The 14980-nt window shown below is 41.0% G+C and overlaps 1 protein-coding gene across 2 annotated transcripts in view; it reads left to right on the top strand.

The window, feature by feature from the left end:
- RPAP1 (RNA polymerase II associated protein 1) overlaps positions 1-14980 on the top strand; it is a 61384-nt gene that overhangs the window by 28202 nt on the left and 18202 nt on the right. For both annotated transcript variants that reach the window (XM_075193056.1, XM_075193057.1), the window contains 3 exons: positions 4220-4354; positions 12460-12639; positions 13330-13487. In XM_075193056.1, the coding sequence (XP_075049157.1) occupies positions 4220-4354; positions 12460-12639; positions 13330-13487 (473 nt within the window). The remainder of the gene's footprint in view (positions 1-4219; positions 4355-12459; positions 12640-13329; positions 13488-14980) is intronic.

Genomic DNA, 14980 nt, shown 5'->3' with positions numbered 1-14980 from the left:
CATGCTTAAAGGGCCTCCTTTTGAGCCATTACTGGCGGCAGATTTTAGGTGTCTGACCTGGAAGGTCGTTTTTCTTTTAGCGATTGCATCTGCACGCAGGGTTTCAGAATTGGGAGCTCTGTCTTTCCGGGAACCATATCTGGGTTTCCACGAGGACAGAGCGGTATTAAGAACTCTCCCATCTTTTGTTCCAAAAGTAGTGTCAGCATTCCATTTGAACCAGGAAATTGTGGTTCCGTTTTTTTCATTGACTTCTCATTCTGATCAGCAGTCTATGGAAACGTTAGATGTGGTTAGGGCTCCCCGTATTTATGTCAAAAGAACATCTCAAATTAGGCATACAGATTCTCTGTTTGTTCTTTTTGATTCTAATAAAAGAGGCTGGCCAGCCTCAAAACAGTCTATTGTAAGATGGATTACGGCAACCATTAAGCAGGCTTACGTAAGGGCTAACCGTCCTGTGCCAGAGAGACTTACGGCCCATTCCACCAGATCGGTAGGGGCTTCGTGGGCAGCCAGAAATGGAGTTTCTGCGGACCAGCTTTGCAGGGCAGCCACCTGGTCTTCTGTCCACACCTTTACCAAATTTTATCAGTTTAATGTATTTGCGTCCGCGGATGCAAATTTCGCTCGTAGTGCTCTACGAGCGGGGCTTTCAGAGTGGTCCCACCCTTAGGGGGGCTGCTTTAGAACGTCCCCAAGGTAAGCAGTGTCCCCCAGACTGGATGAAAGAGAAAAGAGGATTTTTGTACTTACGTTAAATCCGTTTCTCTGATTCCGTCTGGGGGACACTGCGATCCCTCCCTTCTGCCTTTCCTCTGTATGCTCTTGGTTGATTGTCCTATCTCCTTGGGGCTTTTTAATTAACTGAAGAGGAAGAGGCAGGGGGATTTTAGAGGGGAGGGGTCTGTCAGCAGTGCTAAAGTTAACTAGCTAGGTGCCAACTCCCGTGCTCTCCTCCACAACCCATGGTAAGCAGTGTCCCCCAGACGGAATCAGAGAAACGGATTTAACGTAAGTACAGAAATCCTCTTTTAAAGAACCCTGTTTTACATTGAAATGTATTATACCACCTGTACTTTCTAGATATCGCTAGTACCTCCAACTAGTGTAACTGTCCTTTTCAGGACTTCTTGAACTAATAAAACTCACTGCTTAAGGAAGACTTTGATGCCTACTTGCTTGCTATAATTCCTGTGACCTACAGATTAGGCACAATCGAATCCGTTATTCCGGCAGTTCTGAGATTGGGACCCAACGTCTAGTGCCAGAGTGATAGGCCAGGGGGAACCATCCACAGTAACCCTGATCTGAATGCAAGTGGTCAGGGTACCCAGCCAGATGTACCAGCAAGGGTGTACACTAGCAGCGAGAGTCACCCAGAAAGACACAGTTCTAATTCTTTGTCCCAGATCTTTGATGGAGGGTAGCCTTTTCAAGAAATACTTAATCAGTATTTACCTTTTTCATTGTAGGATAAAAGCAGGTCTGTGACGAACCCTCTAAATTTCAGACATGTACATTGTGGTACAATAAAGTCCTTAAGGACAGTCAAACATGTCAACCACAAGTCGTCTGACAACACCAAGAACTCCAGACTACAGGTTGAGTTCTGAGGGCTCAGGGGCAGTAGGAGCTTGCCTTCTGCTCTTCAACAACTTCTGTTTGTGCCTATTTGTAACCCATTGGCTTCTCAACTTTGTGAGGCGAGGATGGCAGATGTTTTCCAAACAGATTTTATATGTCCTTGGTCCCTAGGAACCAAAAGCAGAAACTGGCCTTTCAGGCTATCGGCCAAATGCTCTGGATATTATGGTCATCTGTCCAGTCCCAGGACACCAGAGGGGTCAGGAGTTCTACTGCAAAGTGGGATGGGTCTTTCTGATCCATGTTGGATCTAGACGTTCAACAAGGTTCTACAACTTTGAGTCTTTTAAAATTGAGTCACTCTGGTTGGTAATTTAGTCAATGGAACGGGAGGGGAATTTGTGGCGTATTTGGATATCAAGGACGTATTTCTCCATTTATCCAGAATTGTTGATGCCACAGCATGACATTTGAGAAGGACTCCATCAAGTGAGCATTGTCCATTGTCTTCAACTAGTTCTCAAAACAGGCCCAAATCTTCCTTTGTCCCATTGAAGTTGTTTCTACTCCATGACTAGGTACACTCTTTAGATGAACAAACCCACAATTAGGAACCTCATGATCATGTTCAGAACTATAGTCTCTCTTCTGGAGATGATAAAGTACATGCAGTTGTACATGCACTCCCTGCAGAATGATCTCCTGCTTTCCAGAAACGGGTTCATGTCAGCTCTCAAGTGTCTGCCTTCCAGGACAATAATACTCTCCCTGTATTGTATTGGAGATTTTTCAGATGATCAAAACCAATCTGTGTCTGCCTGTGGCAGGCAGTTCTTTTTCAAATTCTGTTTCAGGGGACATCATCTCCCCAGGAGATTGAGCCTGTCAATGTCTGAGCATCTTTAATCTGATCCAAGCTCCTAGACTAACTCTCTCCTGGGCTAGGCGTTCAGAGTCTAGTCTGGCAATGCCACTTTTGTGGCCTACCTAAACCATAAGGAGGAAACTTGCAGCCCTTGGGAGATATGACATGAATTCTGCATTAGGAAGAATGGTTTGTTTCTGCCATTTCTTTGATTCACATCCCAGAAGTGAAGAACTGAGAACCAAAATTTTTTAGCCACCAGCGATAACGTGGGGTTTCTGTACCTCAAAATATTTGAGTGGAGGTATGGGACCTTAGTGATAGATCACAAGCTGCCCTTTTTACAGGGACAGGATCATTCCTCAGTCACGCTCTTTGTATACTAAATCTGGCCTATCCCTCTGATGTCTTGAATTCTTTGGAAGGTCAGATTGGAAGAAGCTTGGGTGCTGATCTGATCAACCTTTCAGTTGATTGGTCCTGACACTTTGCACTTCAGCTAGACCTACTCTCTGAATGTTACTCTCATCAATGTCTGGCTTAAATTACATGACTGCCCACCCAGAGGCAGAAAGATGTCTTTAAACTCACCATTGTTTGCTCGTCAGGTTGTGAATGCATAAAACTTCCCTATCTCGCATCTGTCATAGGAGTTGAGAAAATATGTGCTGCATAGAACAAAGACTTTCAGATGAATGTCTGGCCTTTCTTTACTTTTTTTTTTTTTTGCAGGGTGGCCTGGAGATGCACTGTTCATGTTTTTTTTCCAATGTCTCATGTAGCCATCATTACAGAGGTTGAATTTTCATTTTTGCTAAAAATTGGGTATGTTAATTTGCCATTATGGTCCAGTTCTTCCTTGGGACCTTAACCTGGATCCGAAGGTCCTGCAAGGGGCTCCCTTCATCATTGCTATCTGTTCCAATGCCCATCCTTTCTTGAAAGTGACTTTTTTTTCTTCTTGCTATTGTTTCTCCAAGACCCGGGAAATCTGCTGTACATGTTCCCTCGTACTTTTCAATGGACATAGAAAGGGCTTAGGCGTGTCCTCTCAGTTTATCTACAGATGGATCAGAACAGCAATCAGATGTGCTTAATGAGTGGCTGGAGAGACCACTACCTTTTGAACTTAATTCTCATTCAACCCATTTGGTCAGCCTTTGGTGGTCCGTGCATCATGGAGCTTCTGCAGAATAAGTCTACAGAGCAGCCCCTTGGTTGTCTTCTCTTTCTTACTTTTGACAGATTTACAAGTTTGACTTGGTAACCAAGACGGAGGCTACAGGTGGCCATTGAACCTTACCATCCATCCTGTGTATGCTTAGCTCTTGGACTCCAACCATCTGTGCCCCCTAATGCAGAAGTGGAGAAGGGGTTATTTTTGCAGTTATCGTTTAAATTGTTTTTTCACAATACATTTTGGGGGTCACAGTCCATCTCAGATAGGAATTTCACTAACTTCTGTATTTGCTCCTTTTCTTATTTATTTTTATTGCTTGGCTATCTGTTAAAAAGTAGGGTGAACAGGGGGTTTACAGGAAAGAGAGGAGTCAGCTTTTCTGCCAGTGACCACCTCCTGGATAGTGAAGCTTTACCACTGTTTATGTCCCTACCTATCTCATCTCCTTGTAGAGGTCTGATATACTATAAATCGTTATTGCACACTGTTCTGTGCACATATTTGCCTATAGTGCACCTAAATTGTTTATTATTATTTTTTTAAAAAAAGCATCCTAACTTTTACCAACTTATTTTGTTTTTGTCTAGGGTCTTCTGAAGACAAAGTTTCTTCACAGGTTCAGATATATCTTGGAAGTCGTAAGACCGCCACCCGCTGTGGTTTTGAACATTTTTGATATCCTGATAAGGGTGGCTCGACACTCTGTGACAGCCTGCAGCCAGGTGAGAATTGCAAAGAACATTCCCCCAAAATATCTCCATATGATTTACAATGATAAAGAGCAATGCAAGCCATGTCCCTGAAGAAAGTTGTGGTTAAGTGTAACAATACCAACCAATAAGAAAATTATAACCCGAAGGTTGAACCACAGCTCCAGTTTAATGGGAGCTGCTGATTTTTAAAGGACCACTAAACCTAAAATAAAAGCCTTTAAAAAACAAAACGGCTAACAGCATTCACAAATAGATATATGTAAAAGTTTCAGGATGCCATCAGAACTAAAGAGATGAGATAAAGTATATATGGGCAGTAGTATAATCCGCTAGTGGAAATGATCCAATTGCTCGTCTTGACCATCGCATGTCCAGATCTCATCCAATTTGACCACCCACCTGTGTAGTCAAATTCAACCTTGATCGTGTCTCTAGGCTCTTGGGCCGAGCAGGTGCATTGCAGTGTTTGTGGACATCTTAACATCTCAAATTGTGTTAAGGTCTGGGAATATTTACTAAATAACTTCTGAATATTAAGTTATTATATTAGGCAATATGTAATTGTAGGTTTAGCTGTCCTAGTACTTGCATTTAGTGCAGTTTTGAAACACGTGCAGTGCAAAAAACAGAATTATTCTTATTTTATTTTGCACAAATATATATATGTACTTATTTAAGCATTGTCATGTCATTTGTAATACAATTGTTAATCTTGTGTGATATATTTTAAAAAGGTTTATATATTGCTTGCAGTTTTATTTTCTGCACTTATAGTTATAATGTTGAGAATAATAAACTGCAGTCCCAGTAGGTCGCCAAATTGTATTAAATCTGGCTATTTGGGGCATGGGAATGCAGCTTGATCTCTCCTGTCATCACTGAGCCCTGATACTGCGGTTAAAAGATGACCCCAGACAAACTGATAGTCATCATCTTCCACGCACATTTCCCAACATGCTGATAATGGTCTGATCAATTTCAAACAGTATTTTCAGGCATCTGAACTATTTTGTGGGCAGACACTGTAATATCGGTTCAGTTGCCTGTTATTGGGGTTAGCATGGCCTCCATTTAGTTTTTGGCTTGCTGGGTGTCATAGAATAATTCTCAAAAAAAAAAAAAAAAGCTAACCGTTCCAAATTCAGAATTCGAGTCAAGAAAAAGTTTTAAAAAAGGTTATAAAGTCTAAACTACTTTATTATCATAACGGGTTAAACCTAAAATGAAATACTCAATTAAAATATTGTTGAATCCCACTATATGTTATAACACATAAACATAATAGCATATTGTCTAATAATTAGCTTAATCCTAATATTTATGTGATCATGTGAAATACTGTACAAAATCTTAACCAAAAATATTCACACCAGTTCACATCTTTTATGGAAAATTTTACTGAGAGAATAAACTGTACTAATCAAAATTTCTCTTTCATCCTATCTGGGGGACACTGCTACCATGGGTTGTATGAGGGGAGTGTGGAGTTGGCACTTAACTAGTTAACTTGTTTAATGTAGCAATGCTGACAGACCCTTCCCCTCTGCAACCCCCAGTAGCACCTCAGTTTAGTTTAAGTGCCCAAGGAGTTGGGCTTACATTTTTTTTGCTAGCATAGCTTTTTACTTTTATTTATTATTTTATTTTTTAGGAAATAGTTTTTTGTTTATTTTGCTATCTTTATCTGAGGAGTGTGCTCTAGAGAAAGAGAGCATACTCCTATTAGGCAGCCGCACTACAACTGTCTTGTGAGAGCCGGACGACTCTCACTGACAGTGACTGCAGTTTTTCAGTGCTGACAGGCGGCTTAATGAAGACGCGGTCACACTGACAGCCTCCCGACATACCAGTGCTGCCTTGACAGGCATAGAGCGCCAGCGGTCGGAGCGATGGCAGTCACCATCTTGCTGGATCATACAAAGTTCTCCCCTCAGAGAAAGGAGGGGATGAATCTTGAGTAAGCTGCAGAAACGTCATTCAGGAGGAGAACGGACAACACATAATGCGGTTGGCTGTTTAAAATAGGAACAGCCACCGATTCCATTAATGGACAGGAAACCTCGGGGGCGGAGCTAAGGCATGTAGAGCTTCCCCCATCTCTGCTTGCATGTTTGGACTTTACTATATGTGCGCAAAGAGATTTTTCGGTAAGACAACAGCTCTCCTCAGCCTGCGGGGATACTGCTGACTGACTCCTCTCCTGATATCTGGCTTAGCTGGAAGGCTAAGTACCAACATTATATACTTTATACTCTGTATTGGATATAGGGATATATATATTGTTAATGTGTTGCAAGTAGATTAAATTATATTCTACTTATTCAACCTACATCTTTTCACATATTGCTTGTTACAAGTTATAACTTTTGACTGTCATAGATTAGTTATTATACTTGTAATTATATCAAGCCTATATCTTGTATGACTGAAATTCTATTGCTTCAGTGTGTTTCCCCATTAAAAATATGTCTAATAAGCAAAACCAGATTTCCATAGTTGGAGGGCTTTGGTAAACGAGACCATGGACCACGAGAGATACACATATACTTTGCGAAGGGCTGAACACAAATATCATGTAGTTTGGTCATCTTGGTACGAATCCAAGCATAGAAAAAGAAGGGTGGCCCAGGATGTTGGATAGTTAAATGTGAGAGCCCCTCTTGGTCTGGACTAAATTGAAATTAATTTAATTCCATTATTTAGGCGTTGATAAACTTTGCTACTTTATGCAATATTTCTGACAAGATTTTATGCAGGATATTTATACATTCAAATATGTTTGTAGGTATCTGTTCTGTTGAATCTGAACTTGCCTCATTTCCTCTATATACTATTCTGTTCTACGTATATATATTTTACATCTATGCCTTTATTCGCATTGATCTCACCAGGGTAACCTTAGAGCTTTGCTAAACCGCTGACATACGTTAAGTTAAGTAATGTTTGTTTTGTCTGGTTTTTTTTTTTGTTATATGTACTAAAACTCAATAAAAAAGTACCTGATTTAAAAAAAAAAAAATGTCTAATAAGGGGAAAACACCACATACAAAATATTTCACTTGTTCAAAGTGTAAAGTTAAATTGCCAATTGGACAAAAGGACCCGGGGGTGCTTTGTACTGACTGTGACGCAGGGAAACTCTACGCAGGCCTAGATTAATGTACTACCACTACCGGAAGGACCGGCATCGGCATCTTCTCTGACGCAATCTGTTACTACACTGGTCCAACTGCTTACTAAGCCTACAGGGCTAACAGCAGTTTCTGCTGTTCTCCCCGCCACTTCAGTAGAACTTCCCTCCCCGTGACAATAGGGATTCCAGTGACCGCCGGGACATTTAAAGTGGCTTTGGAGGATCCATCATCCTCTCTCGCTAACCCAGGCCCTTCGTCTGGAGAACTAGTCTGGGCCTCCTCCTTGGTCAGAGGCCTAGATAGATTAAACGGGTTTCTAGGCGCACAAATACTTATACTGTCTGGAAATAAGAGGCTTCGGTCTGCAAATCCTCTCCTATCCCATTCTGATTCTGAAAGATCATCAGAAGAGGAGGATGAGCCTATTATTGACTCAGTGTCTGGGTAGGTCACTGATCCGGAAGAATCCTCTTGATATCAGGTCATTGACGATCTGGTAAAGGCAGGCAGACAAGCCCTTGACCTTATGGATTTGGATGAACCCAAACCTTCGGATCAGGGTCTTTTAAAAAAAATTAGAAGACGCACTATCCGTTTTCCACAGTCAGTGGAATTAACAGACATCGCAGAAGCAGCCGGGCCGGAAGTTTACTATTCCAAGGAGATTCATGCTCTGGCTAAAAAGAATGATGTAAACCCTTGATCACCTAGTCTAGTCTAACTGTAAAACAAAAATCTTGTCACATTCTTTACCCTCTGTTGGTTCATACGTAGGTGAACACTGAGAGCCAACATCCTTCGTTATAACAATGCTGGCATGTAATCATGATACCAGCCTGAATGTTGGCTGATATCATGGGTGCTGGCTAGTATCATGTGCAGCACGGTGGCTTTGTGGTTAGCACTTCTGCCTCACAGCACTGGGGTCATGAGTTCGATTCCCAACCATCTGTGTGGATTTTGTATGTTCTCCCCGTGTTTGCGTGGGGTTGCTCTGGTTTCCTCCCACACTTCAAAAACATACTAGTAGGTTAATTGTCCCTAGTCTGTGTGTTAGGGAATTTAGACTGTAAGCTCTATTGGGACAGGGACTGATTTAAGTGAGTTCTCTGCACAGCACTGCAGAATTAGTGGCACTATATAAATAAATGATGATGATGAATACTATTTCACTTTTCACTCCAACTTTCTTAACCATATATCCGTAAAATGAGCAACTAATTGGCAGGCACCTGAGGCATGAGTAGGCAATGCCTAGAATACCTATGGCTAAAATTACATACTGCACACATCCGGACATCATCCTAGTCAATCATCTTCCCAACCATTCATCCCAGTTCTCACTACGCAGGTTCCCCAATTTATCCTGCAACTCCTGTACTTTCTCAAAATGACCATATTTCTCATGTTCATTATCCTTTAATGTAAGTACAACATTATTACCCTGCAAGAGCACAAGTACCTAATTTATCCGACAACACTTGTGTTCGGAACTGAGAGGAACATTTCTTCCCAAGCAGATGCACAGTGCATTACAGGGTGCACTGAACTCTACAACTTTGACATTTATTTTGTAGCTTGTTTATTGTCTGCAGTAGACCTTTTCAACTTTTCATAGGTAATAAATGTCATATCTGTGAAATCACTGCACCCTGGTGGGCATAAGAGAGAACACAAAGTGATACTAAAGCATATAATTCTAAATAAATGGCTCAAACGTAGCTCCAAAAGAATAAACAAAATTGGTCTCAAATCTAGATGAAATGTGTTAGAGCAGAATTGTGCAATAGTCCCATATCACAGGCTATTGTGGTGCTTCTTTAGATTTTAATGCAGCCAGGTTCCTGGTAAATGCACTTTATAACCAACGAGAGAACAGAAAATTCCAGCCAGCACTGTCAGAACTTGAAGTTTAACAGCTTGTATTCCAATAGTCCAAGCATTGCTTTTATGTGGTTGGTTGAGAAGGATGGCCAATCAGAGCTCTGTGCAGTGTCTCTAGAATAAACCTTATGTTAAATCCTGAACATTGTGCAGAAGATAGATTATCATCATTATTAACATTCATTTATATAGCTCTGAAAGGAAAACGAAGAAAGACCGCAAGAAAAAGAAACTAAAAGAGTGGAGTGGAATTCAAACAACTAATAACAAGACTAAAGATATTTTAAAAGAAAGGGCCATGGAATTTCAATCAAGGGTTCTTTTGTTGTATTTTTCAAATGCCGATTATTATTATTATTTTTTCTATTTCATGGTGTTAGGCAATTTAGTATAATTATTTGCAGTAGCATGCATAGGAAAAAGTATGCTCAGATGTCCCTATCATGGGAGAGAGGACATCTCGTAGGTGTCTTTTAATTATTATTGGGTTGCTATGTGCGCCCTTCAGCATTGTTGCACCAGGTCTCCCAGGGGACTAAAAAGTTAACAGTTGAATTTGACCTCCCCTGCAACAAAATATGTTGTTTGCTGTATTTTACACTATTAAGTTTGATAGTGCGTTACACATTTAATAGCATTATGGGCAGAAGAGGACAGAATACATCACTTAATCAACTCGCATCTAATCACGTGCAGCCAAGATCCCAGATTAAGCCCGGGAGCTAGCTTCAGGACCCATGATTCGGTCTTTAAAATACTATTTTTGAGTTGCTTTACCTTACGGCCCAGTCGTGCAAAGTTCAGCATTCGGTTTTTTTCTGCATGGGGTGGAACAACCCCTTTTAATCTACTTGTACTTCTGTGAGGAAATCCACAAAATATGTTCTGTTGGTGAGGACAGAAGACATGCTTAAGAACCACTACTGTGGGGAAAGTTGTAGTTCTAAATCATACTAGCACTTACACAAAAATATGGGGCTAATGGGAAACAGATTTATAAAAATAAGCTCACTCGAACGCTCTCTCTCTCGCGCGCGCTTGTACTCTCGTGTGCTCTCACTCGTATTACTTCAACCTTTTGTATTCCACATTGAGCAAGCTAGTTTGAAGTTTTCACACTTAAAATATCTTTGATTTAGATCAGGTCTGACCAAATACCAGTAGTTGGGTTGTCTGTACCATTAACAGTCACTGCTTGTGCCCAACTTTTTGGAGTCATTTCTGTTATTAGTGGATGTTCAACTTCCCTGGCTAGATATCACTGGCTGGCTGGCTCCTGAATTCTGTATTATTTTGTCCTCCCTCCATTAGATGACCAATGTCTATAAAGATTCTTTTTTTTTTCTTTTTTCTCTTTTTTTTTTTATTAGAATTTTTCAAACACCGATACAGACAAAACCTTTGTAGGCTTCACACAGGGCTGCATACGAGAGGATGAAAAGCATATAATTTACATATCATCATCCTTGTCATCTTAGAGGGGGAGGAATAACATACCGGTTATACCAGACCATTATGATATTTGTGTAAAGCCTCTCTGCGCTCATACATAAATCAAGACGTTGCTTACAGGGTAATCCAGTTATGGACACTGGGAAGATCTGGTGCCATCCAGCTTCTGGCAACAATAACCTTGGCTAGTGAATTTAGGTTAAACATACACTATATTGACAAAAGTATTTGGCCATACCTGTTAATTATTGAATTGAGTTGTTTCAATCAGACCTGTTGCCAGAGGTGTATAAAATCAAGCACCTAGACATGCAATCTCCATTTGCAAACATTTGTGATACAAAATGGGTCGTTCTGAAGAGCTCGGAGACTTCAAGCGTGGTAATGTGATAGGATGCCACCTTTGCAATAAGATGGTTTGTGAAAATTCATCCCTGATGGATATTCCACGGTCAACTATAGGTGATATTATTAGAAAGTGGAAGCGTTTAGGAACAACAGCAACTCAGCCACAAAGCAGAAGACCACGCAAAATCACAGAGCGGAGTCAACGACTGCTAAGGTCCATGGTGCGTAAAAGTCGCCAGCGCACTGCTGATTCCATAGCTGAGTTCTGAACTTCCACTGCCATTAATGTAAACACAAAAACTGTGCGGCGGGAGCTTTATGGAATGGGTTTCCATGGCCGAGCAGCTGCATGCAAGCCTCACATCACCAATGCCAAGTGTAGGATGGATTGGTGTAAAGCACACCAATGCTGGATTGTGGAGCAGTGGAAACGTGTTCTGTGTTCAAGCTTCTCTGTTTGGCAGTCAAATGAGGAGTCTGGGTTTGGCGGATGTCGGGAGAATGTTACCTGCCTGACTGCATTATGCGAACTGTGAAGTTTGGTGGAGGAGGGATAATGGTGTGGGCTGTTTTTCAAGTTTTTGGCTAGGTCCCTTCTCTCCGGTGAAGGCAAATTTTAATGCTTCAGCATACCAAGTCGTTTTGGCTAATGCTATGCTTCCAACTTTGTGGCAACAGTTTGGGGAAGGCCCTTTTCTATTCCAACATGAATGTGCCCCAGTGCACAATGCAAGGACTACAAAGTCATGATGAGTTTGGTGTGAAAGAACTTGACTTGCCCGCTCAGAGCCATGACCTCAACCCCTATGAACACCTTTGGGATGAACTGGAACGGAGATTGCCTTCTCGTCCAACATCAGTACCTGACCTCATAAATGCTCTACAGAATGAATAAATGGGTACAAATTCCCACAGAAACACTCCAACATCTCGTGGAAAGCTTTCCAAGAAGAATGGAAGCTGTTATCGCTGCAAAAGAAGGACCAACTCCATATTAAAGTATTTGTATTTGAATACAATGTCTTTACAGTACCTGTTGGTGTAATGGTCAAGTGTCCAAATACTTTTGTCCATATAGTGTATGTTTAAACATAGGTTTATTAAAACATTCTTCCAGAGTGAGGCCAATGAGACAAACCCTAGGACATAGTGTGTGGATAAATACAACTCCATATTGCTTTCCATAATGTGTAAACAACCGGACAGATCCAGAGCATGTGCCAATAGGTGATAAAGATTAATTTTAATATTTTAATTTTGGATCACTCAAATAACCTCTTGTTGTATTGTCCTTAGCTCCTAGATTGCCCACGTCTGATGGAAACCATAGTGCGTGAGTTCCTGCCTATGCAATGGAGTATTTCAATGGAAACCGGTGATCCTGGACCTTCTAGCCTTCATAGTGTGCCATGTTCACTTGCTATGAAATTTCTGCGGGTGCTGGCATCCTCAGGGCGCCATTCAGCTGCCAGACTAGTAAGTAGACAGAAATATGGTAATTTTAAAAAAAAAATGACCCTTCCTATTTTTTAGAATAGAAAGGTCTTTTATTTGATGCCACGCATTACTATTTTTAGCTCATAAAATCCTACCTAGGTGAGAACTGTATTAGTTAATCTTTATTTGGAAGCTTACTATTCTATTTAGGTGTGAAGGATTATAGAGCATTAACAAACACCAGATTTCTATATTTCTTTTGTGTGCTCCACTGGGAAATGAAGAAACGCACAGAAGGTTGAAAGTTATTTGGTAGAAGTTAAATTAGTCTCATGAAGGTGGGAAGCCCATTTAAATGTAATGAAGAATCATGTATTCTGCTTTTTACAAATTAAAGTAGACAGTTATCTATGTTGTATATAGATATAGGAATACTTTCGCTTTCTCTGCCTTTCCTGAGAAGATCTCAAACCTGTGCACAGGGTGCATCCTTATTCAACTGAGACTGTGTCATTGACAACACGTAGATAGATTTTATCTGATTAGCAATATCGATCTCTTTGCATTCACCATTGAGCAAGATATTTTGATATTTTTTTAATTAGTTGTAAGGAGCTACTCATTACGAAATGTGACTATATCAAGGATATAAAAAATTCCAACCTTCAGCATTTCATTTCCCAGTGAAAGGCTTTAATTTTTGATTTTTTGTTTTGTTTGTTCTGTTAGTTGAACACTTTTGACATGAAGAGTCGTCTAAGCAGATTTGTAGTTCAGGAGCCCCAAGATCTTCCTCTGCCCAGGGAAGAGGCAGAGAGGTTGAGCACTGAGACATTTCGCCTCTGGGCTGTTGCCGCCGGCTATGGCCAGGCCTGCGATATATACAGGTTGGTAATAATGGAGGGCACTAATATATCAGCTGAACGGTTATTTCAGGTCTAGGCACCTTGTAGCGGGGCCTGGCTTTACAATTATGCTTCACTTGCAGGAGTGACAGGAAATGAAGGTTGGGATTGGTGGCTGCAGTAGAAAATGTGTTTAAAGGCTAAATTCACAAAAGTGGTGTTTAGTTTTGTCTTGAAATTTTTTCTTAAAAAAACCCAAAACCGTTTTACAGCCAAATTCACAAACAGTGCTTTTATGAATTTGATGATCATAATTGCAAATCGAATGTAAAGGTTTTGTATGGCCAAGCTCCTAAAGGCTTATTTTAATATATTTAAATGTAATGTTACCTGATCAAAGGTAGGCTGCTTACCACCAAAACGTCAATCTAGATCATTATTTCACTTAAGTCAAGTTCTGAGAGTGCTTTCATCCTACTTTCTCTTTCATCCAGTCTGGGGGACACTGCTTACCATGGGGTTGTGGAGGGGAGCACGGGAGTTGGCACCTAGCTAGTTAACTTTAGCACTGCTGACAGACCCCTCCCCTCTACAATCCCCCTGCCTCTTCCTCTTCCTCTCAGTTTTTTCTAGGTGCCCAAGGGAGTTGGGCTCTTACATTAACTGCTAGTGTTAATTATTACTTTATTAATGTATATTTTTTATTTTTAATTCATTTTCTTTTAATTTTTAATGTTTTATATGTACAGGGACTTTTATTTTGAAGGCAGACCTGGTAGTGTGTTGTACAATAGAGAGCACACTCCCAGAACAGCAGCACAGACACGTCTCTGTCAGATGAGAGCCGAGGGCTCTCACTGGCACAGTCCTGGATGTCTGAAACAGAGTGACAAGCGGTCTCTGGACCACTGTCACTCTCCGCCTCCCCGATAACCGGTGCTGCCACTGCGGGCATAGAGCGCCAGTTATTTGATCTCCGACAGCCATCTTGAATTCGGAGGAACGACGAGGAGACCAGAGGCACAAGAAGGGGGCAAAACCAAGATCCCCCCCCTCAATAATAGGAGGGGGCATCGGGGTCAGAACCGCTGCAGGAGACCTCAGTCTTTTTGAGGTCTCCATTACTCTGCTGTTTTTTTTCTATAGAATTCTCTTAAAAAAAAAAAAAGAGAGAACTGAAACGGAAGAAGGGGAGCTAAAACTATATAGAGCTCTTCAAGGCAATTGAAACAGCCTGGTCTTCTGGCAACAGAGAAGCCCGGGAAGAAAGATATCTCGGTGGGAGCAGGCACCAGGACACTGCTGTTGGACTTCTCCCCTGTTTTGGCCTTTTGGCTAAGTATCTCAAATTTATTTAAGCATTTACAAAACTGTATTGTTTGATGATAAAGTGGGGCTAGTAGGGGTAATATTGTTGTATTCTCTACTTGCCAAAATGACATTGGTTATTTAAAAAAAAAGTACAAGTACAACTTTTATTATAGATCAGTTGATTTACTTGTGTTTTCTCTGTCTCTCTCACTCTCTCTCTCAAG

The sequence above is a fragment of the Mixophyes fleayi genome, chromosome 12 (genome assembly GCF_038048845.1).
Source record: "Mixophyes fleayi isolate aMixFle1 chromosome 12, aMixFle1.hap1, whole genome shotgun sequence".
Taxonomy (NCBI): Eukaryota; Metazoa; Chordata; class Amphibia; order Anura; family Limnodynastidae; genus Mixophyes; species Mixophyes fleayi.
The sequence above is the reverse complement of the archived record's forward strand: the minus strand, read 5'-3'. Positions and strand labels throughout refer to the sequence as shown.